Below are 26055 nucleotides of genomic sequence, written 5' to 3'. Positions count from 1 at the left end.
CTGGCAATTAACTTCATCAACTCACACTTAACTTCATTGACTGACACTTAACTTCATCAAACTACACTTAACTTCATCGAGGGTGCTGCGTGTATGGAATGAGCTGCCAGAGGAAGTGATGGAGGCTAGTACAATTGCAACATGTAAAAGACATCTGGATGGGTATATAAATAGGAAGGGTTTGGAGGAATATGAACCAAGTGCTGGCAAATGGGACTAGTTTGGGTTGGGATATCTAGTCAGCGTGTACAAGTTGGACCAAGGATGTTTCCATGCTCCATGACTCTATGACTTACGCTTAACTTCATGACCTACAGTTAACTTCATCAAACTACACTTAACTTCATTCACTTCCACACATGTCATTTACTGTATCCATTGCTCCCGATGCAGTCTCCTCTACACTGGGGAGACAGGACGCCTACTCACAGAGCGCTTCAGAGAACATTTCCAGGACATCTGCCACCCCATGGCCAAAGAATTCAACTCCCCCTCCCACTCCACCAAGGAGATGCAGGTCCTGAGCCTACTCCATTGCCACTCCCTAACCACCTGATGCCTGGAGGAAGAACACTTCATCTTCTGCATCAGGACCCTCCAATCTGATGGCATCAATGTAGACTTCACCAATTTCCTCATTTCCCCTTCCCCACCTTATCCCAGTTCCAACCTTCCGACTTGGCACTGCCCTCATGAGCTGTCCTACCTGTCCATCTTCCTTCCCACTTATCCACTCCACCCTCATCTCTGACTTATCACCATTACCCCCACCTCCATCAATCACACTCTCTGCTACTGTACCCCCGGCCCAGCTCCCTCCCATTTATCTCTCCATCCCCTCAGGTCACAGTCCCAATCCCGATGAAGGGTTTTTGCCCAAAACATCAATTCTCCTGCGCCTCGGATGCTACCTGACCTGCTGTGCTTTTCCAGTACGATACTTTCGACTTCACTGACCAACACTTAACTTCATTGACCGACACTTAACTTCATTAACCAATGCTTAACTTCATTGACCGACACTTAACTTCATCAAACTACACTGAACTTCATCAACTTACACTTAACTTTATCAAACTACACTTAACCTCATCGACCAACACAACTTCATCAAGTTACATTTAACTTTATCGACTTACACTTAACTTCAACCATCTACACTATTTGGATACTTGCCTAACACAACTCTATAAATCTGTATTCAATTATCCTTGCCTCTACAGCTTTTCTTAAGGGAGAAAGTTGTAAGTTCATACTCCCCTTTGTGTGAAGGAGTGTTCCCCAGATAAACAGCCAAATTCCAATTATAATGTCATGCCCCATTGCTCTGTATTTCTTTGCCAGATGGAATCATTTCTATCTACCCGATCAAATTCTCTAGTCACCTTAAACCTCACAATCAGATCACCCCTTTATTGTTTTGCTTATGCATTTCATGGGACAATTGTGAGGTTGGCTAGGGCAGCTTTTAATGATCATTTATAATTGCCCTTGAGAAGGCATTGATGAGCTGTTTTCTTGAACCACTGCAGTAACACACCCAGTTTTGGTAGGAGAGTTCCTCATATCAGTGGGACTATAATTGAATGATAGTGTTTGTTGCTGTAAGCAATTGTGCACTACATCCTTTTTAAAATGGTGAAGTCTGCAATTGACAATTAGAATCTTATTTTATTTTGTCTCTACATTGACCCTGAGCCATGTCATTGGTGGATGCTAGGTGCATTGGAATAGTTGATATAAGGGAAAAGGTCATTTGGGATGGTTGGAGAATATAGGGCTTTCATGAGTTGGTGTAGGAGCTGTGAAGGGTGATGTATGGGTGGGCGAAGAATTCAGATGGAATGGACTGGCATGAATGAAGCATGGGACATATGTGTGAGGGAGAGGAATATGAAGGTGTGGATGGAAGTTTCATGTGTTGTTCTTTTTGTCAAATGAAATGTTGATATTGTGTCTGTCCACCAAGACAGGGTTTCCACACTGCTCCCCTTCACAGCCAACACCTTCTGCTCTCGTTGCCTGTGGCTTGGCCCACCTCCCAGGAGAACACATCACTTCACAACAAGAATCTAACTTTCCGAAGTTGTCCCGACTTTGTTAATCCAGACCCATGTAAGATCAAGCAAAAACATCAGAACCAGGAGTAGACAGTTCACCCCCTCGAGCCGACTCTGCTATTCCATACAATCATGGAGACCTAATCTCCACCTCAACTCTACATTCTTCCCCACTCCCCCTTAACCATTTACTCCATTACGAATTAAAAACCTGCTTATCTCCTCCTTATCCATTGCACTCTGGAATAGTGAGTTCCACAGACCCTTTGAGAAAGGCAATTCTTCCTCATCTCCTTTTTAAATCTGCCACTTCCAATCCATAAACTCTGACCTCTCATTCTGAATTGCCCCACAAGGGGGAACGTCCACTCCGCATCCTTTTGTCAATTTCCTTTAACATCTTCAATTGAGTCTCATCCTATCATAAACTTAGCGTGCATGGAGCTAAACTGCCCTTCATCTCTGGACTCAGTCTAGTGAACCTTCTCTGAACTGACTGTAATGCAGGTTTGGGTCCCTTCTGCATGTCTTTATATCTGTGTGGATTCAACTCATATACACAATAGTTTAATTACTTTCCCCATGCTTCTTCCAACCTCTCCAATAACTGTTTCTTTTCAATACAAATTTCATTTATAAACTGGATTTGACAGCATAAGTTGCCTTCCTGGGAGTTGAACTCCCATTTTCAGGAGTATTTGTCTAGACTTCAAGGGTGGTTGATCCAGTAACATTTTGACTACACTATTTAGCTCTGGTGTTCTCTATTGAAATGCACATATCATTTGTCTTTGTGGCTTTGTTACTTTATTAAGTGTATCAGCAAGATGTAAATATCTTTCAATTCTGAATAAGTCAGTGCTATCTAATGCATAATGTATTTTCCAGAAATTAGTCTATTTACCTAGTGACAGGATAGCCTCTATCGCGGTCAAATATTTGTAAATGTATGCGCCAAGTCATTCTGCTGCCTTAATTTCAAGCATTTCTGCATCTGTATTTCTGCCTGTGTGCTGTTTGACTCACACTCTTTTGTGTTCTTTGTCAGGGTCATATGAGCAGTGAACTGGAACATCAGTTGCGGTCTGTATCCAGTGTGGATGAACTCATGACGATATTTTACCCAGAGCACTGGAAAATGTTAAAATGCCAGCTGATGAAAGGCCGACCATACTACAGAGAAACTGGCTTTGGAACAGTCACGGAGGAACCAGTAACATTTGCAGCAACATATTATAACCCTGAAATTCTAAAAAGTGAGTCTCTGTCTTGAAGCGGAAAGTTTTCTTCATCAGCATTCCAAACTTTCGACCGAAATATTTGTCATTGTAAGCTGCATTTCAATCATTAACCTAGGTTGTGTTTTGTCATGTTCTCAATGTGCAATCTACAACCATCTACTGTTTTAACTGAAAATAATTTTCAGCTAATTATCAACATTTTTTAACTTCTGAAAGAGAGTTTAGACACATCTAACAACACCACTGGCAGACAAATACAGTTCAATAAGGTGTGATTGAAAGGGTATGTTGACTGCCCTTGAAAGTATCTATTCCATTTTGAACGTGCTTCATGCATCTAGGTCACTGGTCATGCAGTTTTACTTTGGGATTTTCGAAGGACTATCATAGATCATAGAATCCCTACAGCACGGAAACAAGCCATTTGGCCCATCAAGTCCGCACTGCCCCTCCATTGACATCCCACCCAGACCCATCCCCTCCCTCACCTTAGCCCTGTAACCCTCCATTTCCCAGGGCTAATCCACCCAGCCTGCACATCACTGCACACTATGGCCAATTTAGCCTGGTCGATCCACCTCAGTTGCACATCTTTGGACTGTGGGAGGAAACCAGAATACCCAAAGAAAATCCATTCAGACATGGGGAGAATGTGCAATCTTCATACAGACAGTCACCCAAAGCTGGAATCAAACCCAGGTGCCCATGCTTATGTATTGCTTTAGGAGCTCTCACAGTCTCAGACAAAACAAAGGAGGTGTAAAAGAAGAGGTCATGTTGCATTTTTAATTAACGAGAAAGTGAGGACTGCACATGCTGGAGATCAGAGCTGAAAATGTGTTGCTGGAAAAGCGCAGCAGGTCAGGCAGCATCCAAGGAGCAGAAGAATCGACGTTTCGGGCATGAGCCCTTCCCGAAATGTCGATTCTTCTGCTCCTTGGATGCTGCCTGACCTGCTGCACTTTTCCAGCAACACATTTTCAGTTTTTAATTAAGGAGTCAGTTATTACTGTAAGGAGGGATTTTGTATTGGAAGGATAGTCAAGTGAAGCTTTGTGAATAGTGCTCAGGAATAAAAAAAGGGGGAGTAACATTTCAGGGAGTGTATTGTAGAGCCAAAGAGTCAGCAAGCAATAGAGTCAGCAAGCAATTGTACATATGTAGACAATTCATTGAGAGGAAATTAGGGAATTTTAACTTCTACAACATTAATTGGGATAGTCAGAGTATACAGGGTTTCGAGAGAACAGATTTATTGAAAAATAATTTTACATTGTTATGGAGCAGATCAAACCCTATCAAAATATTCTGAAGATAGTTTAGACTCTAGCTTTTTCTTATTTTAATGACACATGTTGCATTCCAGATGCAAGTTGATTGGTTAAACTACCAGATTTAAAGCAAAACACACTTTATTCATCCACTATAGTTAAAATACAACAAAAGAATAACAACTCTATTGGAAAACATAATAGAAAAATAGATACAGTAACTTTCACGAATAAAGTACCATCCCATAAACACACCCTCGGCAAAAGGCAAACTCAGAAAATAAATGGTTTCACATGCAACTCCAGTAGCCCAGGAGGCAAAAAAATAGTCAAGAGAAAATTCTGAGTGTAGCAGCCAGGAAAGATTTTCTGCAGCTTCCAACCTTGCTGAGATCCCAGCAACATTTGCTGCTACTGAAAAGAACTAAAAAACTAAACGGAAAAACCTGGTTCTGTGGGAACTTGACCACATCTACTCAGGCTGCTTCTGTTGTTCCAATTAAAACAATCCATGGCCTCCAAAGTTGTTTACTCCAGTGGATCTGGCAGACTGCTCACTACCATTGCCTTAAAACCTCTCTTCACAAAAAAACAGGACAAAATGACCTCTTAAAGCTATACTGTTGTCACAATCTCAACATATAGATGGTCCAAATTAGGGATGACTCAGTACTATTTTGGGGAACAAAGCTGGATAGGTGATCACGGTAACAGTGAGGGAGCATTTTAGATGTAGTGACCACAACAGAGTGCGACTTTAAGTTTTCTCCAGAGCCGATGGAAGGTTTCAGAATCACACTGGTGAACGAGTCCAATCTGTTCAATTGGGAAGTGGCAATTTTCAGGCCGTCCAATACGCTCTGTGAGGGACATGATTAGAGTGATGCTGGAAAAGTGCAGCAGGTGAGGCAGCATCCGAGGAGCAGGAAAACCTACGTTTCGGGCAAAAGCCCTTCATCAGGAATCATTCCTGATGAAGGGCTTTAGCCCAAAACGCCTATTTCCCTGCTCCTCGGATGCTGCCTGACCTGCTGTGCGTTTCCAGCACCACACTAACCTTGACTCTGATCTTCAGCATCTGCAGTCCTCACTTACACCTGCTTTAGGAGGGAGGCTACTTCAAAGCTCATCTCCATAGAAACGGATAAAGATGGTCTGCAGTAAAGGGTTTTCAATGGGGGCAAGGCAGATTTTATTAAAATGAGGCAGAATCCAGCCAAAGTAAACTGGGAACAGCTGCCTGTGGGAAAATCTACTGCAGAACAGTGAGAGGTTTTCAAAAATGTGTAGAGTACAGACCCAACATGTTCCTTTTCGTGTGAAACGTAGTAGCAGCAAGCCCAGAGAATCCTGGATTTTTAGGAATGTTCAGGACTGGATAGAAATGAAAAGAGAATTTCAGCAGGTAGAAAGGGAACAAATCAACAGAGGTCCTCGTAGAGTATAGAAAGTGCAAACGGCGATCTCAAAAAAGCAATTAAGAAAGCAAAGAAAGAATATGAAAAAAAACTGCAGGTAAAATTAGTGAAAAGCCCAACATATGTTGTGAAACTTGAAAGGGTTCAGGAAAGATTTACAAGTATGTTGCCAGGGTTGAAGGATCTGAGCTATAGGGAGAGGCTGAACAGGCTGGGGCTGTTCTCCCTGGAGCGTCGGAGGCTGAGGGGTGACCTTATAGAGGTTTACAAAATTATGAGGGGGATGGATAAGATAAATTGACAAAGTCTTTTCCCTGGGTTTGGGGAGTCCAGAACTAGAGATCATTGGTTTAGGATGAGAGGGGAAAGATAGAAAAGAGACCTAAGGGGCAACCTTTTCACACAGAGGGTGGTACATGCATGGAATGAGCTGCCAGAGGAAGTGGTGGAGGCTGGTACAGTTGCAACATTTAAGAGGCATTTGGATGGGTATATGAATAGGAAGAGTTTGGAGGGATATGGGCCAGGTGCTGACAGGTGGGACTAGATTGGGTTGAGATTTCTGGTTGGCATGACGGATTGGACTGAATGGTCTCTTTCCATGCTGTACATCTCCATGACTCTATATTCCATAAGTATATTCAGGGGAAGAAGATACCAGGGAATAAGTGCAGTTCATTTGGGATCAAGGGGATGATCTGTGTGTGTGGAGCAGGGGCATTGGCATGGTGTGAAATAAATACTTCGCTTCTGTCTTCACTCGAAAGAAGGGAGTGCAGGTTCAGGATTTGGGGAGAGTGACAGGAAGGTTGTTGAGCAGATTGGCATAGAGAGTGGAAATGTATTGGAGGTTTTCAGATGCTTAAAAGCAATCAAATCTCCAGGTTTTATCCCAGGGTGCTGTGGGAGATGAGGGAGGACATTACAGGGGCTCTGACTTAGACGTTTACTTCCTCTCTGGCCACATCATGTGGTTATACTTTTCAAGAAGCATGGTCATGGTAAACAGGGAGTTACAGCGCAGTGAGTCTCACATCAGTGGTAAGGAAACTGATAGGTAAAATTCTGAAGAAGAGAATTAGTCTCCACTTGGAGTGACTAAGTTTGCTCAGCATGCCTAATACATTTAATAGAATCTTTTGAGGAATTGGTCAGGTATGTAGATGAGGGTGCAGATGATGCAGCCTACGTGGACTTAATAGAGTCATAAAGATGTACAGCGCCGAAACAGGCCCTTCAGTCCAACTCGTCCAGATATCCCAACCCAATCTAGCCCCACCTGTCAGTACCTGGCCCATATCCCTCCAAACCCTTCCTATTCGTATGCTCATCCAGATGTCTTTTAAATGTTGCAATTGTACCAGCCCCCACCACTTCCTCTGGCAGCTCATTCCATACCCGTACCACCCTCTGCATGAAAAAGTTGCCCCTTAGGTCTCTTTTCTATCTTTCCCTCTCACCCTAAACTATGTCCTCTAGTTCTGGACTCCCCCACCCTAGGGAAAAGACTTTGCCTATTTATCCTATCCATGCCCCTCATGATTTTGTAAACCTCTATAAGGTCACCCTCAGCCTCCAACACTCTAGGGAAAACAGCCCCAGCCTGTTCAGCCTCTCCCCATAGCTCAAATCCTCCAACCCTGACAACATCCTTGTAAATCTTTTCTGAACCCTTTCAAGTTTCAAAACATCTTTCCGATAGGAAGGAGACTGGAATAGCATGGAATATTCCAACAGTGGCCTAACCAATGTCCTGTACAACCACAACATGACCTCCCAACTCCTATAATCAATACTCTGACCAATAAAGGAAAGCATACCAAACGCCTTCTTCACTATCCTAGCTACCTGCCACTCCACTTTTAAGGATATATGAACCTGCATTCCAAGGTCTCTTTGTTCAGCAACACTCCCGAGAGCTGTTTTATATGCTGTTGCGTTGTTTTGGAACTTTTGTTTTGGACTTCTGTCAGGCTTTTGACAAGGTGTCGCAAGGCAAGCTGGTTAAGATGCCAATGAGATACAGGGCAATTTGACAAACTGGATCCAAAATTGGCTTAGTGGCAGGAAGCAGAGAGAAATGGTCAAAGCATGATATTGTGACTGGAAGCCTGAGATTATTTGTGTACTGCTGAGTTCGGTGTTGAATTCCTTGCTGTTAGTTGTGTACATTAATGATCTCAACATGAATGTGCGGAGGTATGGTCAGTAAGTTCACAGATGTTGCAAAAGTTGGTGTTGTGGTAAATAGTGAGGAAGAAAGCCTTAGCCTACAGGACAATATAGACAGTCTGGTCAGTGGGGCTGACCAGTGGCAAATGGAAGTTAATCTGAAAGGTGCTATCAAGGCAAGGGAGTACATGTTGAATGGTTGGGCCCTGGGATAATCAGAGAGACTTTGGTATGCATAGCCCTCTATCCTTGCAGGCAGCAGGACATTTAGATGAAGTGGCTACAAAAGCACATGAGATATATGCCCTTATTAGTCAAGACATTGAATACAAGAACAAAAATATTATGACTGAGCTGTATATAGCATTAATTAGGTACTGGAGTACTATGCAGTTCTGATCACCACACAATAAGAAAGACATGATTGCACTAATGATGTGGAGGAGCCAATATTGGACCGGGGTGGACAAAGTTAAAAATTACGCAACACCAGATTATAGACCAACAGGTTTATTTGGAAACACTAGCTTTTAGAGCGCTGATCATCTGGCGAAGGAGCAGCACGGCAAAAGCTAGTGCTCTCAAATAAACCTGTTGGACTATAAACTGGTGTTGTGTAATTTTTAACTTTGTACACTGATGCACTGGTAAGAAGGGATTCACCAGATGCCTAGGTGGATTAGCCATGGGAAATATAGGGATAGGGTAGGGGTGTGGGTGTGGGTCTGGGTGGGAAGCTCTGCGGAAGGTTGGTATGGAAGGTTGCTGGGCTTTATTGGCAGAGGAATTGAGTTCCGGAGTCCTGAGGTCATGTTGCAGTTGTATAAGACTCTGGTGAGGCCTCATCTGGAGTATTGTGTGCAGTTTTGGTCGCCATACTATAGGAAGGATGTGGAAGCTTTAGAACGAGTGCAGAGGAGGTTTACCAGGATGTTGCCTGGAATGGTAGGAAAATCTTATGAGGAAAGGCTGAGGCACTTGGGGCTGTTCTCATTGGAGAAGAGAAGGTTTAGGGGAGATCTGATAGAAGTGTATAAGATGATTAGGGGTTTAGATAGGGTAGATACTAAGAACCTTTTACCGCTAATGGAGTCAGGTGTTACTAGGGGACATAGCTTTAAATTAAGGGGTGGTAGGTATCGGACAGATGTTAGGGGTAGATTCTTCACACAGCGGGTTGTGAGTTCATGGAATGCCCTGCCTGTATCAGTGGTGAACTCTCCTTCTTTATGGTCATTTAAGCGGGCATTGGATAGGCATTTGGAAGTTATTGGGCTAGTATAGGTTAGGTAGGATTCGGTCGGCGCAACATCGAGGGCCGAAGGGCCTGTACTGCGCTGTATCCTTCTATGTTCTATGTTCTATGTAATGTGTGGAATGGCTGCTTCCACCCTGCCGGGATTCTATGATTCTGTGTTGCTTGGGCTGAAGCAATTCAGCTACGAGAGAGCTAAGATAGGCTCTGGTTGTCTTGCTTAGAGCAGAGAAGGCTTTGGGAGGAAACCTGATTGAGGTGCGCAAAGTGATGAGGAATATCATTAGAGATGATGGGGGGAGCCTTTCTCCTTGGTAGAATAGTCAATGACAAGAGGGTACAACTTTAAGGTAAGGAGTGGAGTTCAGAGGGGATTTCAGGAAGAATTTTATTTCACCCAGAGAGTGATTGGTATCTGGAACTCATTATTTATGGAGATGGTTGTGGCGATAACCCTTGAGACATTTAAGAGGCATTTTGAGCGAGAAAAGAAACAAAATTCAGACCATTGCCTATGCAAACAGAGTCTTCCAAGAGGTGTTTGGAAGGTTCTGTCTTCCTGAGATTTTTGGCTAAATGAACTAACCAATATCTATGTATGGCACTGGCTTGGGGGTGATGTTTTGGAATCAAAACATTAACTTTTTCTTTCTTTCTACAGTGCTGCCAGACCTGCTGAGTTTCTCCAGCATTTTCCATTCTATTCATTTTCCCTGGCCAAAAGCAATTATACTTGTTGCTATGATGTCCTGTTGTCGAAGAGCTGTGCCTCTTCTGTTGTGTAGTGGTGTATCCTTTATCCCTAATAGCTAGAGAGGCCCAAGCAAAAGCAAAGACAAAGGAGAACTGGTGGAAACTGCCTCAAACTGCCTCTATCTGGTAGAAGTAGCAGATACCACAAAGTACCAGACTATTCAACTGGGAAAATACAGTAGTAACCTGCTCTTTAGATTAGATTAGATTACTTACAATGTGGAAACAGGCCCTTCGGCCCAACAAGTCCACACCGACCCGCCGAAGTGAAACCCACCCATTCCCCTACATTTACCCCTTTTACCTAACACTACGGGCACTTTAGCATGGCCAATTCACCTGACCCGCACATCTTTGGACTGTGGGAGGAAACCGGAGCACCCGGAGGAAACCCACGCAGACGCGGGGAGAACGTGCAAACTCCACACAGTCAGTCGCCTGAGTCGGGAATTGAACCCGGGTCTCAGGCGCTGTGAGGCAGCAGTGCTAACCACTGTGCCACCGTGCCGCCTTCTATAGATTTTCTGAGATTTTGGTATCTCTCCCACCTGAGTAGCGTGACTGATATATGAAGTGAGACTGGATGGATTACGATTAGATTGACTGCAGTTCAAAACGATCTCATAGAAACCCATAAACCTCTAGCAGTACTAGACTGGGTAAACGCAGGAAGGATGGTCCCAATGTTGGGGAAGTCCAGAACCGAAAGTCCCAGCCTGTAGGCTATTTCAGACTGTGGTGTGAAGAAATGTCTTCACCCAGAGTGTGGTGAGCTGGAGGAATTCTCTGCCATGGAGAGCAGTTGAGGCCAAAATATTGAATATTTTCAAGAAGGATTAAGATGTAGTTTTTAGGGCTGAAAAGATCAAAGGTTACGGGGAGAAAGTGGGGACAGGGTATGAGTTGGATGATGCTGATGTAGAAAAGATGTTGTTTAACTTGAAAGGGTGCAGAAAAGATTTACAAGGATATTGCTGGGACTGGAGAGTTTGATCTACAGGGAGAGGCTGAATAGGCTGAAGCTATTTTCCCTGGAACACCAGAGATTGAAGGGTGACCATATGCAAGTTTATGAAATCATGAGGGGCATAGATAGCTTGAACAGCCAATGTCATTTTCCTGGGTTAGGGGAGTTGAAAGCCAGATGGCATAGATTTAAGGTGAGAGGGGAAAGATTTAAAAGGGACCTGAAGGGCAGCTTTTTCATGCAGAGAGATGTGTGTGTCTATGGAATGAGCTGTCAGAGGAGGTGGTAGAAGCTAGTACACTTACAGTATCTAAAAGGCATCTGGATGGGTATATGAATAGGAAGGATTGAGAATGATATGGGCCAAATGCTGCCAAATGGGACTAGATTAATTTAGAATATCTGGTTGGCATGAGCGAGTTGGAACGTGTTGTACATCTCGATGAATTTATATCTCTAAAACCATGATCATGATGAATTGTGGAACACACTCAAAGAGTCAAACAGCCTACTCATGCCCCTGTTTTCCAAGTAACAGTAGATAAGTGGGAGGGCCTCTGGGGAAAATCTTGTTCATGTTTGAGTCTATTAGATAAGGCTCAATGGTGCCAGTTACAAAAGGCCTGGGTATCTTGCTTTACGTTGAGCCGATCTACACTTTCCTATATCCAGGTATAGCATGAAGCAGGATGTAACAAACATGCCCCCTTGTGACCTAAATAAGATATTCATGTCACGCGTGGCTTCATTGAATGCAGACTGAGCCTGTAGCTCGTGAGATGGAGCTGGTCACGCTATGAAGAGTGAATACCTGGATGGTTTGCGGAGTGGATTGGTGGAGGCAGTTACTCAAGAGGAAATTATATGTCTGTGATGGGCAATGATAGGTGAAACAACTGGCCTGGCTTATCAGTATTTATGTTTGTACTGTGACAAAGCAGATAAGCTAATGTTTGGAAACTTTCCCACAGAAGCTTTCTCTCCAGCTCTGACCTGAGATGAATCATTAGGAATTCCACAAATCTTCTACCCAGACAGAGGATTAACCATTCCTTATTAGGTGCTCCAGCGAACTAAGTCATTACACTGTTCTAATGGTGGAAGTATGGAACTGCAATGTCTCCCTGCTACATGGCAATATAAGCTGTTCTTTTCAACAGAAAGGAATATTAGGAAACACATGTCACTGGATAAACAATGCTGCCATCAACATTCCCTACCTGATTCAATTTTCACCTCCGTGCTGTACCAATACTTTCCACCAGGAAATGGTCATTTTGAAATTTAAGTAAAAAGAGCTACTTTGTAGAAAACTAATTAGAAACTGCTTCAGGGACTCAGCTTAGGCTTATAAATTTTGTTTTACAGCCTCTATTTTGAAGACAAAATGGGTTACATGTAAAAGCCAAAATAGGAGGCTGAGAGAGATTAAGTTAAAACATATAAATTATATGATAGAGTGAGTGGTGAGTTCCTATTCTCCTCCATTCGGGCATCCCTAACAAGGAGCATAGATGTAGGGCACAAAATTGGAGGTTTATTGGGGATCTGAGGCGCAATGCTTTTTCCCTCATCTGGTAGTTACCTGCTCTCTGCCTGACAGGATAAGAGAGGAAGAAATGGTCAAGACAATTAAAATGTATTTGCATGTGTCCCTGACATATCATAACCTGTGAGGCTATAGACTAACATCTGAAAAACAGGATTAGACTTGATTTTTATTTCTTGGTCATGATGGTCTTGTTCGATGTTGGAACATTCCATGATTGGGTGATCCTACCAATTGTCAAAAAGTGTAGTGCTGGAAAAACACAGCTGGTCAGGTGGCACCCGAGGAGCAGGGGAGTCGATGTTTCGAGCATGAGTTCTTCATCAGGAACCCTAACTTTCTTCTGCTTCTCCCAATTGGATGCAGTTGCTGTGTGAAATGCTGACCAGAATCGGAGCTACAATATAAACAGAACTTCCTCTGAAACGGATTCTGAAGTGAAGCCCATTGTTTAGTTAGTGGGTTTATTTAGGATGTGCATCAATTCACATTGTTGAATTTGTCAAGTTTATCCTGGCAGTAAGAGACTGAACTTGACTGTGTTTAAAGACCTCAAACAACCTCCAAGCTGCCAACACAAACAGGATGTTGGATGCCAAGCAAAAGCATGAAGACCAAATCAACATTAGGTACTTGCAGTTCACCACCCGACTGGGAAAGCAGAGGGAGGACATAAGCACAAGATTCCTTTCCGTGCACTATGTGGAATGTGAGACAAAATGTGGTCTTTAGAAATTTGATAATTTATACATTCACAAAGTGCCCAGGAAAAAGTGTTTACTGAAGAATGTCATTTTGTCGCCTGAAGGTATGATTCCAGAAAAGAAACCAATGTTTAACTGTATATTAATACTTCATAATATTTGCAATATAATACTTATATTAGATAAGTATGTAAGTAAGCTCACTGAACTTGAAGGTTTGTTTTCAGACGTTTTGTCACCATACTAGATAACATTATCAGTGAGAATGTCTGAAAACAAACCTTCAAGCTCAGTGAGCTAACTTACATACTTATCATTAACCTGAGCTACAAATCTCATAAATCGCTATAATACTTACAGTCATAGAGTGATACAGCATAGAAACAGAACCTTCAGTCCAACTCACCCATGTCAACCAATTTTCCCAAATTAAACTTTTCCCATTTATCAGTGTTCAGCTCACATCCCTACAAACCTTTCCTATTCATTAATTAATCCAAATGTCTCTTAAATGTTGTAACTGTATCTGAATGTACTGCTTTCTCTGGCAGTTCATTCCACATATGCACCACCCTCTGTGTGAAAAGGTTGCCCATCAAGTCCCTTTTAAATCTTTCTCCTCTCACCTTAAAATGATCCTCTATAGTTTTGAACTCCCCAACCCTAGGGAAAGACTTTTGCTATTCACCTCATCTGTGCTCCTCATTGGAGCTCTACAGCACTGGATTGGAACCTTCGGTCCAACTCATTCCCGCCGACCATATCTCCTAAATAAATCTAGTCCCATTTGCCAGCATTTGGCTCATATCCCTCTAAACCCTTCCTATGCATATACCCGACCAGATGCCTTTTAAATGTTGTAATTGTACCAGCCTTCACCACTTCCTCTGGCAGCTCATTCCATACATGCATCACCCTCTACGTGAAAACATTGCCCCTTAGGTCCTTTTTAAATCTTTCTCCTCTCACTTTAAACCTATGCCAATTGGTTTTGGATTCCCCTACTGTGGGAAAAAGACCTTGGCTCTTTACTCTATCCATGCCCCTCATGATTAGATATACCTGTATAAGGTCACCCCTCAGCCTCTAACGCTCCAAGGAAAGGAGCCCCAGCCTGTTCAGCCCCTCCCTATAGCTCAGATCCTGCAACATCCTTAGAAATCTTTTCTGAACCTTTTCAGAGTTTCACAACATGCTTCCTCTAGGTTGGAGACCAGATTATTTTGTAAACCTCTATAAGATTACCCCTCAACCTCCTCCACTCCAGTGAAAAAAGGTCCCAGCCTATGTACCTAATTAGTCATGAAAGAGGCCATTTTATGATTGAAAGTATGATCCAAGAATGAAAATTAAAGTTTAACTGTATATTAATAAATTGTAACAACTCATTACTGTAAAAATTGATCTATTCCTCTGCCATCATAATTATTTATTTGCTCATTCAAGGGATGTTGGAATTTACTGTCCCTCTCTAACTGGTCTGAGAAGGTGATCGTAAACAACCACCTTGAACTGCTGCAGTCCATATGGTGGAGGTACACTATTAGGGACAAAGCCCTGACAATAGCAATCCATTGCTTCACATCTCTTGACATCCTGCATCTCTGCACCATAATGGATAGACATGTAACTTTAGAGTTAGGAAGCCTGTTTACAAAATGTTGGGTTGAAGAATAATCAGCTTAAAATATATGTTAAAACAAGATGAGGAGGGCTAAACCAGCTTCCCTGATCTTATCCTCCACAGTTGGCTACAAAGCATAGTTCTTCTTATCATAGACCACACTTTGTTTGAAACACTGCAGTATTCATAATTAAGAAACAATTACTGGGTTCCCTTAAGTGAAGAAAACAGGAGTCTTATTACTGACAAGGCTTGAGCAAAATCATGAACTGCCTTATTTAATGCCCACTTCAATGCAGGTATGAATTTAAAATGAGACAGTGTCTAATACAAGAAGGAAGATTAATAATAGTTAGTTTTAAAAAGTCCTTAGAGTTCTTGACGTTGTTAGATTGTAAACTGAAACAATGGTTGCCTAACTGATGACTTGTATCCTCAGCATTTGGCAAAATTTGTAGATGTCCTTGAATTCTCAGCAAATTCCCCAATTTGCTTTATCACTAGGTACTGTTTCTCAAGGGGCAAAGAGAAACAGAAAGGAAGAGTGTAAACCTTCCAACTTTCTTGTTATAAATCTATTTCCTTCTTCTATACTGCAATCCAACCCTCAATCTAACTCATCCATACCGACCAGATATCCTAAATGAAACTAGTCCCATTTGCTAGTACTTGGTCCATATCCCTCCAAACCTTTCCTATTCATATACCCATCCGAATGTTTTTTAAATGTTGCAATTGTACCAGCCTTCACCACTTCCTCTGGCAGCTCATTCCATACAAGCATTACCCTCTGTGTGAAAAAGTTGCCCATTAGGTCCCTTTGAAGTCTTTCCCCTCTCACCCTAAACTTACATCCTCTAGTCTGGACTCTCGCACCCCAGGGAAAAGACCTTGTCTATTAATCCTAACTATGCCCCTCATGATTTTATAAACCTCTATAAGGTCACCCCTCAGCTTCTGATGCTCCAGGGAAAACAGCCCCAGCCTATTCAGCCTCTCCCCATAGCTCAAATACTCCAACCCTGGCAACATCCTTGTAAATCTTTTCTGAACTCTTTCAAGTTTCACAACATCATAGGAGGGGGACCAGAATTGCACGCAATATTCCAAAAGTGACCTAACCAATGTCCTCTACAGCTGCGACATGACCTCCCAACTTCTGTACTCAATACTCTGACCAAGAAAGGAAAAGATGCCAAATGCCTTCTTCACTATCCTATCTACCTGAGAGTGCACTGACAAGGAAATATGAACCTGCACTCCAAGGTCTCTTTGTTTAGCAACACTCCCCAGGACCTTACCATTAAGTGTATAAGTCCTGCCCTGAATCGCCTTTCCAAAATGCAGCACCTCACTTTTATCTAAACTATACTCCATCTGCCACTCCTCAAACCATTGCCCCTTTTTTCAAGATTCCGGTGTATTGTGAGGTAACCTTCTTCGCTGCCAGTTGCCTGAAATCCAGTTGCTTTGTATATTCCTGTGTCTGATTTTATTGCTTGTTTTTTCCAAGCTGGATAATCTGCAAGGACTTTCCAGAAGGACATCAATCAAACAGGACATACAGATCTGAATGACTGGTTTTAGTCATTTCAGTACCTGTGAACATCTGTTCAAGCTGAATCTTATTTTTTAAAGGTTTCTTTAAAAACTGTTTTATAAGCTGTTGCATTGTTTTGGAACACTGGGGAAAAAAGTAGTATCTCATAGTTCAACAGGATCTTGATCAGATGAGCTAATGGACTGAGGAATGGCAGATGGAGTTTAATTTACATAAAGTGTGAGGTTACAGAGGTAGTTTGTGTAAATATTCGCTGCATACTAGCATACTAGTTTATTGGTGTTATTCCATACCTGGTACATTTGTCCAAAGGTGTGGGATCAGAACATTTAACCATCCAGAAAAGTGTAGGTGTGTAACAGTAGAGGAGTTTATTTCCTCTAATGCTCTAAATATCCAAAGAGGAGGAGCTTGCAATGAAGTTGGGAGGAGATATCAGCGCAGAACATGACTTTCTCCTCAGAAGAGGCAGCATGGACTTGAATGGCCTTCTCCTGTGCTATAATGATTCTGTGATAAAGGCCTGTTGCCAGCAGCCAACTGAAGTGTTCTGGTCAGCCAAACAAGCTCGCCACCCTCTCTCCCACTGAGATGTGAGGAACTGGGCCATTTGGTTCTTAATTCATTTGCATGAAGTGGGTGTCATTGGCCAAGCCACCATTTATTGGCTGATTACCCAGAGGGCAGTTAAGATTCAACCAATGTGCTGTGGGACTGGAGTCAAATGTAGTCCAGACTAGGTAAGGACAGCAGCTTCCTTCGAGGCCAATACTGCACCAAATGGGTTTTTCCCCAACATTTGACCCATGGTCATCATTAGACTCTTGATTCCAGATTTTTATTAGCTTCAAATTCCACTGTCTGCCGTGGCTGGAATTGAACCTGGGTCTTCGGAACATTACCTGAGTCAGCAACCTGGTGATTATACCACTGGGCCATCACCTTCTGAAGTAAATAGACAATGTTCTGTGACCACAATGGGAAATACTGGCAGTATACTGTAGGGCATTAAGATTATAAGAAATGGAAGCAGGTGGAGGCCATTCATCCCCCCAAGTGTGTTACACCACACTGTCAGAGCTTGGCTGACCTTCCCCAGGCCTCAATATGTCTTTTTTTCCAACTCCACATAGCTGTCAACCCTTTGATATTTCCAAAATCTATCTTCCATTTCTTATATTCTTAGTGCCCTACTGTATACTGCCAGTATTCCTACTGTGGTCACAGAACGTTGCCTATTTACTTCAGAAGGTGATGGCCCAGTGGTATAATCACCAGGCTGCTGACTCAGGTAATGTTCTGGAGACCCGGGTTCAATTCCAGCCACGGCAGACAGTGGAATTTGAAGCCACTAAGAATCTGGAATGAAGAGTCTAATGATGACCATGGGTTGAATGTTGGGGAAAAACCCATTTGGTGCAGTACTGTCCTCGAATGAAGCTGCTGTCCTTACCTAGTCTGGACTACATTTGACTCCAGTCCCACAGCACATTGATTGAATCTTAACTGCCCTCTGGGTAATCAGTCAATAAATGGTGGCTTGGCCAATGACACCCACTTCACGCAAATGAATTAAGAACCAAATGGCCCAGTTCCTCACATCTCAGTGGGAGAGAGGGTGGCGAGCTTGTTTTGCTGATCAGAACACTTCAGTTGGCTGCTGGCAACAGGCCTTTATCACAGAATCATTATAGCACAGGAGAAGGCCATTCAAGTCCATGCTGCCCTCTTCAGGTACTTCTTGTGATCTCACCCCCACAACTCTTTTGCCTTTGACTCCTCCAGTTAGGCAGCCCAGGGACAGAAATAAACTTCTCAGTTCGGGTCTGTGACTTTCTGTCAGAACCAGGGCAAGTTACCAATATTCTTGGTTTTGACGAAATGGGAGTGGGGAGGAGTGGAGAAGAACATAGGGAAGGCCTTTGATAGGGCAAAGAGCAGGAGAGATTAACTGACAAAAGTTTCCATGATGCAAAAGGCCAAGAGGATGGTAACAGGTAAATGAAGAGCCTAAAGCCTAACTGGATGAGGTGTGAATGGCTGGGTGAAAGTCGGCCATTTGCAAATAAGGAAAGAAATGTCATTACGATCAATTTATTTGAAGGCACTTTATTGTATTTCATCCATCTTATCCAAGTAGGTTTTGATTATTGTTCTGTGATATTTGAATCTGCCCAATCAGGTATTGATACTGAGTGGAAAAGGACTCAGTGCATGCCCAGGGAGGTGTCCTTGGACGTGGGGAAAGAATTTGGGTCAGCCACAAACATCATCTTTAAACCGTCCTGCGTGTCTGTCTACAGATGTGGTGGTTGCTGCAACAGCGAGGGAGTAACATGTATGAACACCAGCACTTCTTATGTCAGCAAGACAGTAAGTACGCATTACTTTTGTTGCTAACTTTACAAACTTAGTCCAAATATGTTCATTGCTGCTGTGTGGTATGGCCAACCATTGTAAGAAAATAGAGCAGTATTAAGCCATACTGCACTTTGGGTCTCCTCCATGATTTGTGAAAGGTCAATCCTTTCCCTCAACTCCAGTGTCACTCCATATCCCTCAATTTTTTTTTGTGGTAGCGATAACATAATCCATTTTGTATGAGAATGCTTCACTCTCGGTGGTAGAGTCAGCTCAGGATTCCACACGAGGATAAAAAGAATCCCGCATTTATATGGCAGTTTTCACAACTGATATACACCGCAAAGCATTTCCATCAGTGAATGAGCCTTAAAGTGTAATCACAGTTGTAATCGAGATTATTTGTTGTATGTATGTGCTTTTTTTATGCCATTGTGAGAGGCATTGATAAGGGAGATGACCAACAGCTTTTCCCCATGCTCGGGGAGTCTAAAACGAGAGGGCATAGGTTCAAGGTGGGAGCAGAGAGATACAAAAGAGTCCAGAGGGGCAATTTTTTTCTCACAGAGGGTGGTGAGTGTCTGGAAGGGGCTACCAGGAGTAGTGGTGAAAGTAAGTACAATTTTGTCATTTAAGAAACATTTAGACAGTTACATGGATGGGGTAGGTATGGAGAGATATGGGCCAATTGCAGGTAAACCATGCTAATTTAGTTGTGAACTGAAAATGTGTTGCTGGTTAAAGCACAGCAGGTCAGGCAGCATCCAAGGAACAGGAAATTCGACGTTTCGGGCCAGAGCCCTTCATCAGGAATGAGGAGAGTGTGCCAAGCAGGCTAAGATAAAAGGTAGGGTGGAGGGAATTTCCTGTTCCTTGGATGCTGCCTGACCTGCTGTGCTTTAACCAGCAACACATTTTCAGCTCTGATCTCCAGCATCTGCAGACCTCACTTTTTACTCCTAATTTAATTGTGAAAACTTGGTGGCATGGGCATGTCAGGCTGAAGCGTCTGTTTCCATGATTGAGACCTCTGTGACTCTATAACAAAACAACATTGAGAGCAGATACATGTTTTTTTGTGATGCTGAATGAGGGTTACGTACTCTCCCTGAATACTGGGATAAACCTCCTCTAAGTAGTGTCTTCAGATCCTTGGCATCCACTAATAGTGCCTTGGTTTGACAGTTCATTGAAAGGACAGCGCATCCGAGAATGTTATCATTGCCTGGGTAAAGCAGTGGAATGTCGAGCAGTATTCAATGCTCAGGTCTCTGCAGTGGGACTGAAACCCATCTTTTTGTGACTGAGTGGGAATGGTGTAGCCATAAAACCAAGCTGGCACTGCAGAAAGCTCAATGTACCTTCTTCACCACAAGTAACAAGAGAAAGCTAATCATTCTCCACCATCCCACCCTCTCAGACAATTACCTTCAGTCCAGTAAGGTCAGTAAGATATTTTTATAAGAAGCTTCAGGATGAACAAAATACCACACCATCATTACTTTGAAGAAATTGCTGGCTGCTTGCAGTCAGTTCTTGGTTTCCTTAGTGATATAATTAATAGAGAAGTGTTGAAATTGTAACTCTCCATTGGGGACTTCTATCAGTAAAGCTCTGGTCTGCCGCGGCATAATTCAACAAGGCTGTACAAATATTTTGTCTGTTACTACTTTTTTTTGGATGTCTGAATGTTCCTTTGTCCAAGGTGGATTCAAATAGTGAATATGAAAGATTGACAACCCACGGTTGTATCAGTGAAATTGTTGTTGTGGTTCTGTTCGCCGAGCTGGAAGTTTTTGTTGCAAACGTTTCGTCCCCTGGCTAGGCGACATCATCAGTGCTTTGGAGCCTCCTACGAAGCGCTTCTTTGATGTTTCTTCCGGTATTTATAGTGGTCTGTCCTTGCCGCTTCCTGTTGTCAGTTTCAGCTGTCCGCTGTAGTGGTTGGTATATTGGGTCAAGTCGATGTGTTTGTTGATGGAGTTTGTGGATGAATGCCATGCCTCTAGGAATTCCCTGGCTGTTCTCTGTCTTGCTTGCCCTATGATAGTGGTGTTGTCCCAGTCGAATTCATGTTGCTTGTTGTCTGTGTGTGTGGCTACTAGGGATGGCTGGTCGTGTCGTTTCGTGGCTAGTTGATGTTCATGTATGCGGATTGTTAGCTGTCTTCCTGTTCGTCCTATATAGTGTTTTGTGCAGTCCATGCATGGTATTTTGTACACTACATTAGTTTTGCTCATGTTGGGTATCGGGTCCTTCGTTCTAGTGAGTTCTTGTCTGAGCGTGGCTGTTGGTTTGTGTGCCGTTATGAGTCCTAAGGGTCGCAGTAGTCTGGCTGTCAGTTCAGAAACGCTCCTGATGTATGGTAGTGTGGCTAGTCCTTTGGGTTGTGGCATGTCCTCGTTCCGTTGTCTTTCTCTTAGGCATCTGTTGATGAAGTTGCGTGGGTATCCGTTTTTGGCGAATACCTTGTATAGGTGTTCCTCTTCTTCTTTTTGCAGTTCTGGTGTACTGCAGTGTGTTGTGGCCCTTTTGAATAGTGTCCTGATGCAGCTTCGTTTGTGTGTGTTGGGGTGGTTACTTTCACAGTTTAGGACTTGGTCTGTGTGTGTTGGTTTCCTGTGTGCCCTTGTGGTGAATTCTCCGTTCGGTGTTCTCTGTACTATCACGTCTAGGAATGGGAGTTGGCTATCCCTTTCTTCTTCTCTCGTGAATCGGATTCCTGTGAGTGTGGCGTTGATGATCCGGTGTGTTTTTTCTCTTTCCGTGTTTTTAATGATTACAAACGTGTCATCGACAGATCTGACCCAGAGTTTGGGTTGAATTTGTGGTATGACTCTTTGTTCTAACCTTTGCATAAAATTGTTTTGCTGCTACCTTTGGATGACCACATCCCCCAGTCTCACTTGCTGGAAATCCAGAACCAGAAATTGAATGGAGTACAAATCCACAGAATCTCAAAAGTGTGGAAACAAGTCCACGCCAACCCTTTGCAGAGTAACCCACCCAGACTCATTCCCCTATTATCCAACATTTACCCCTGACTAATGCACCTGATCTACACATCCCTGAACACTATGGGCAATTTAGCATAACCAATTTACCTAACCTGCCCATCTTTGGATTGTGGGAGGAAACTGGAGCACCCGGAGAAAACCCACACAGACATGGGGAGAATGTGCAGACTCCATGCAGGAAGTTGCCCAAGGTTGGAATCGAACCTGGATCCCTGGTGCTGGAAGGTAGCATTGCCAACCACTGAGCCACCATGCCACCCAGGAGCCCTCAGTGTGCAGCCACTCTTTATCACTCCTGAGCAAGCCAGTGGCTTTGACCTGCCAACCATATTTGGGATATGGCCAGTGACTGGGAGGCTGGACTTGGAGAGAATTCCACTCATTCCAGGAATGGGATAGAACACAAGGTGATGAGCTTGAGCAGAGAGAGTAGCAGTCAGAAACCACAGGAAAATTTGAGAACAATGGGGGGTTAATGCAGCTGAGCAGAGCCCATATAGTTTTAATACTAAGGAAATGTGCACACCATCTTAAATCATTCAGTGGCCATTTCTGCTCCAAAAGCAATGCAATTATTTTAGGAATGACTCACACTGATCTGACATGTTTACCTCAGAATGGAGTTCCATTATAACAAGTACATTCATTCCCAATTGTTGCTGCATTATACTGTACTTTTTCCCCTCCGAGTCATTCTTTATCTTCCCCAGGCCTCTCTTCATTCATTACATGGAAATAAATAGGTAAATGGATAGAAACTGGGGTACTCCTCGTTAAAGGTAGTTGAACATGTAGTCATGACTTGGAGGAAGGAAGTAAATGTCTGTAGTCAGATTTGCAGGTGACATAAAATTAAATGTAAAGACAAGTTGTAAGAGGGAAATAAATATTTTACAGAGAGATATTGATAAGTAAATGAGCCCACCGTGTGGGCGACGTGGTGGCACAGTGGTTAGCACTGCTGCCTCACAGCGCCAGAGACCCGGGTTCAATTCCCGACTCAGGTGACAGGCTGTGTGGAGTTTGCACATTCTCCCTGTGTCTGCGTGGGTTTCCTCCGGGTACTCCGGTTTCCTCCCACAGTCCAAAGATGTGCAGGTCAAGTGAATTGGCCATGCTAAATTGCCCGTAGTGTTAGATAAGGGGTATGGATGGGTTGCACTTTGGCAGGTCGGTGTGGACTTGTTGGGCTGAAGGGCCTGTTTCCACACTGTAAGTAATCTAAAAAAGTTGGCAGATGGGTATAATATGGGAAATACAAAGTTCATTTTGGAATGGAGACCAAATTAACAGAATATTATTTAAATGAAGAGGAACTGCAGAACGGTGCAACACAAAGGGACTTAGGGGTCTTTGTGCATGAGATACTGGAAGCCAGCATACAGGTGCAGCAGGTCATCATGAAGGCTAATGGAATGTTGGCCCTTATTTCAAGGGAATTGGAATATAAGGAAGGGAAATTTTACTTCAATTCTATGTGGTGCTGGTGACACCACATCTGGGGTATTGTAAGCAGGTTTGTTCCCTTCATTTAAGAATTATGTCATTTCATTGCAGGCAGTTCAGAGAACACTCACTAGGATGATCCCTGGTATGAAAGGGTTGTTTTATGAGCAAAGGATAAACAGCTTGGGACTCAAATTGCTAATATTTAGAAGGATGAGAGGTCATTTTGAACTTAAGGAACTTGACAGGGTAAATGCTAAGAGGATGTTTTCCCTCATAGGAGAGTCTAGGACCAAAGGTCATAGTCTCAGAAAATAAATGGATCCCAATCCAAAACTGAATGAGGAGGAATGTATTTTCTCTGAGAATTGTGAATCTTTAGAACTCCTTGCCTTAGATAGGTGTGTGTGTGTGTGGGGGGGGGGGGGGGGGGGGGGGGAAGAGTCCTTATGTACATTTAAGACTGAGATGGGTAGATTCTTGATCTGTAGGGGAATTGAGGACTACGGTGGAAAGGGCAGGAAATTGGGCATGAGGAATATCAGATCAGCCATGAAACTATCGAACGGTCAAGCAGTTGTGAGGGCTGAATGGCCTTCTCCTTTTCCTATTTCTTATGGTCATATAGAATTTTCATTTTCTATGAAATTGGTGTTTAAAATGTTTGCAACAAAAATTTATTGAAATGTTGCCTTTTTAAAAAAAGAATTGCTACTACAGAGAGTGGTTGAAATGCAGAAATGTTTCAGGAGAAACTAAATCATTATGTGAAGGCGAAGGGCACAGAATTGTATGGCAGTTTTAGATGAGGAAGGTTTAGAGTAGGTTAACACAGAATATAAATGCTGGTAGGGACTGGTTAGACCATAATGATCTGTTTCTGCAATGTGTACCTGATGTAATCTTGCATCAAATAAAAACTGAAAGAACTATGGATGCTGTAAATCAGAAACAAAAACAGAAGCTGCTGGAAAAGCTCAGAAGAGAAGAGAAATCAGAGTTAATGTTTTGACTCCTGTGATCTCAGTTCTGAGAAATGGTCACCAGACCCAAAACATTAACTCCAACTTCTATTCACAGATGCTGCCTGACCTGTTGAGCTTTTCCAGTAAGTTATGTTCTGTAATTTTATATCAGGTGCTTTTTTTTTTCATTTTTCTCTCCTTTTGTATTTTACTAAATGGATTACATCAATTCAAAAAGCAGCCCACCAGCACATACTCAGGGCCAACTTGGGATGGGTAATAAATGACCAGCAAGCAACACCCACATCCTGTGGATGGATTTTTAGAAATGGCTTTGGATAGAGTTTAGCGTTGTATGTTTTGCCTTCTGCGAACTACATTCCTCTTAAAGTTATCATGTCAATAACACATAGTGTGACCTCTTGAGAAGTGGCAGAATTCTCTCTTTACCTGTTTCGGAAGGCTGCCAATTTCCTAGCTTTGTAAGGTGACCATTTTATAATAGAAATAACAAAAAATTGTCTTGTGCCTTCACTAACTATAGTTGGATTCAAACCATCCAAGACAAAAGCAGCTCATTTTAAAACATGTGGTCATGGCACGTGGGTGGCATTGCATTCGGTGTTCAACCCTAGTTGCCTGGAAACCATTTAAGAATCAATCACATAACCGGTGTGTCCAGAGTCACATGTAGGTCAGATCAGGTAAGGGTGGCAGATTTTCTTCCCTAAAGAACATGAGTGAACCAGATATGTTTTATTGCAATCAGTAGTGATTATATGGTCAGTATCAAATTCCAGATTTGATTGAATTCAGATTTTCTCATCTGGCTAGTTTGGATGTGAATCCCTGTGCCTAAAATTTAGTCAGAACTGGACCCGAAATGTTAACTTTGATTTCTCTCCACAGATGCTGCCTGACCTGCTGAGCTTTTCCAGCAATTTCTGTGTTTGTTTCTGATTTCCAGCATCAACCGTTCTTTCATTCTATCAAACTGCTTTAATATAGGCCTGTGGACTTGCAGCAGTTCAATAAAACAGCTACCCACTAACTTCTCAAGTGTAATTACGATAGGCAATAAAAATTGATCTAATCGACGATGCCCACATCCACTGAATGAAGGAGATAAAATCTTTTTTTTTGCTGCAAAGCAAGGTTCTGTGAGACACCGCAATAAGAGAGCATGTCGGGAATAGGGAATGCAGCAAAATCCTAAAAGCAAGAAGCAAAAATGAGAAATCCAAATGTGTAAAGACACTTGGCTTAAATTACAGTTGGCTCCCTTAACTGAACAGTTTTAGCTTTAACAGGGTAAACTGATGCGATTTATTTATTATTACCTGATTGGAGCGAAATGTAATGAAACATGAACCGTTTCCTCTGCGTTATAACTTTCCCATGTGAAAGTATGGTACGGTAGTCAAATATATCCAGCAGTTGCAGACGGTTCTTAAGTCTATTTAGCTTGTCTACATTTGATCAGTGTCTGGAAGGAAGCCTGTATCTCACTGAAAATTACAATGGACTCGATTTATCAACACCAGCATATCCTGATTATTACCATCCTCTGACTGAACCATAAGAAAAGTCAGTAGCCACGGCAGCGTCTAAGTTGCATAAGTGCAAGCTGGACAGTGGAATTCCAGACTTGTCAGCAGAACAGATTTTATAGAACCTGATGAAAGACGAGG

At 42.7% G+C, this 26055-nt stretch overlaps 1 protein-coding gene across 1 annotated transcript in view; it reads left to right on the top strand.

Moving 5' to 3' along the window:
- vegfc (vascular endothelial growth factor c) overlaps positions 1–26055 on the top strand; it is a 234832-nt gene that overhangs the window by 130743 nt on the left and 78034 nt on the right. The window contains exons 2-3 of the mRNA XM_060835045.1: positions 3109–3316; positions 18758–18948. Coding sequence (XP_060691028.1) covers positions 3109–3316; positions 18758–18948 — 399 coding nt within the window. The remainder of the gene's footprint in view (positions 1–3108; positions 3317–18757; positions 18949–26055) is intronic.

This window comes from Hemiscyllium ocellatum, chromosome 2 (assembly GCF_020745735.1).
Source record: "Hemiscyllium ocellatum isolate sHemOce1 chromosome 2, sHemOce1.pat.X.cur, whole genome shotgun sequence".
In the NCBI taxonomy this organism is placed as follows: domain Eukaryota; kingdom Metazoa; phylum Chordata; class Chondrichthyes; order Orectolobiformes; family Hemiscylliidae; genus Hemiscyllium; species Hemiscyllium ocellatum.
Note: the sequence above shows the minus strand (reverse complement) of the source record. Positions and strands in the feature narration are given on the sequence as shown.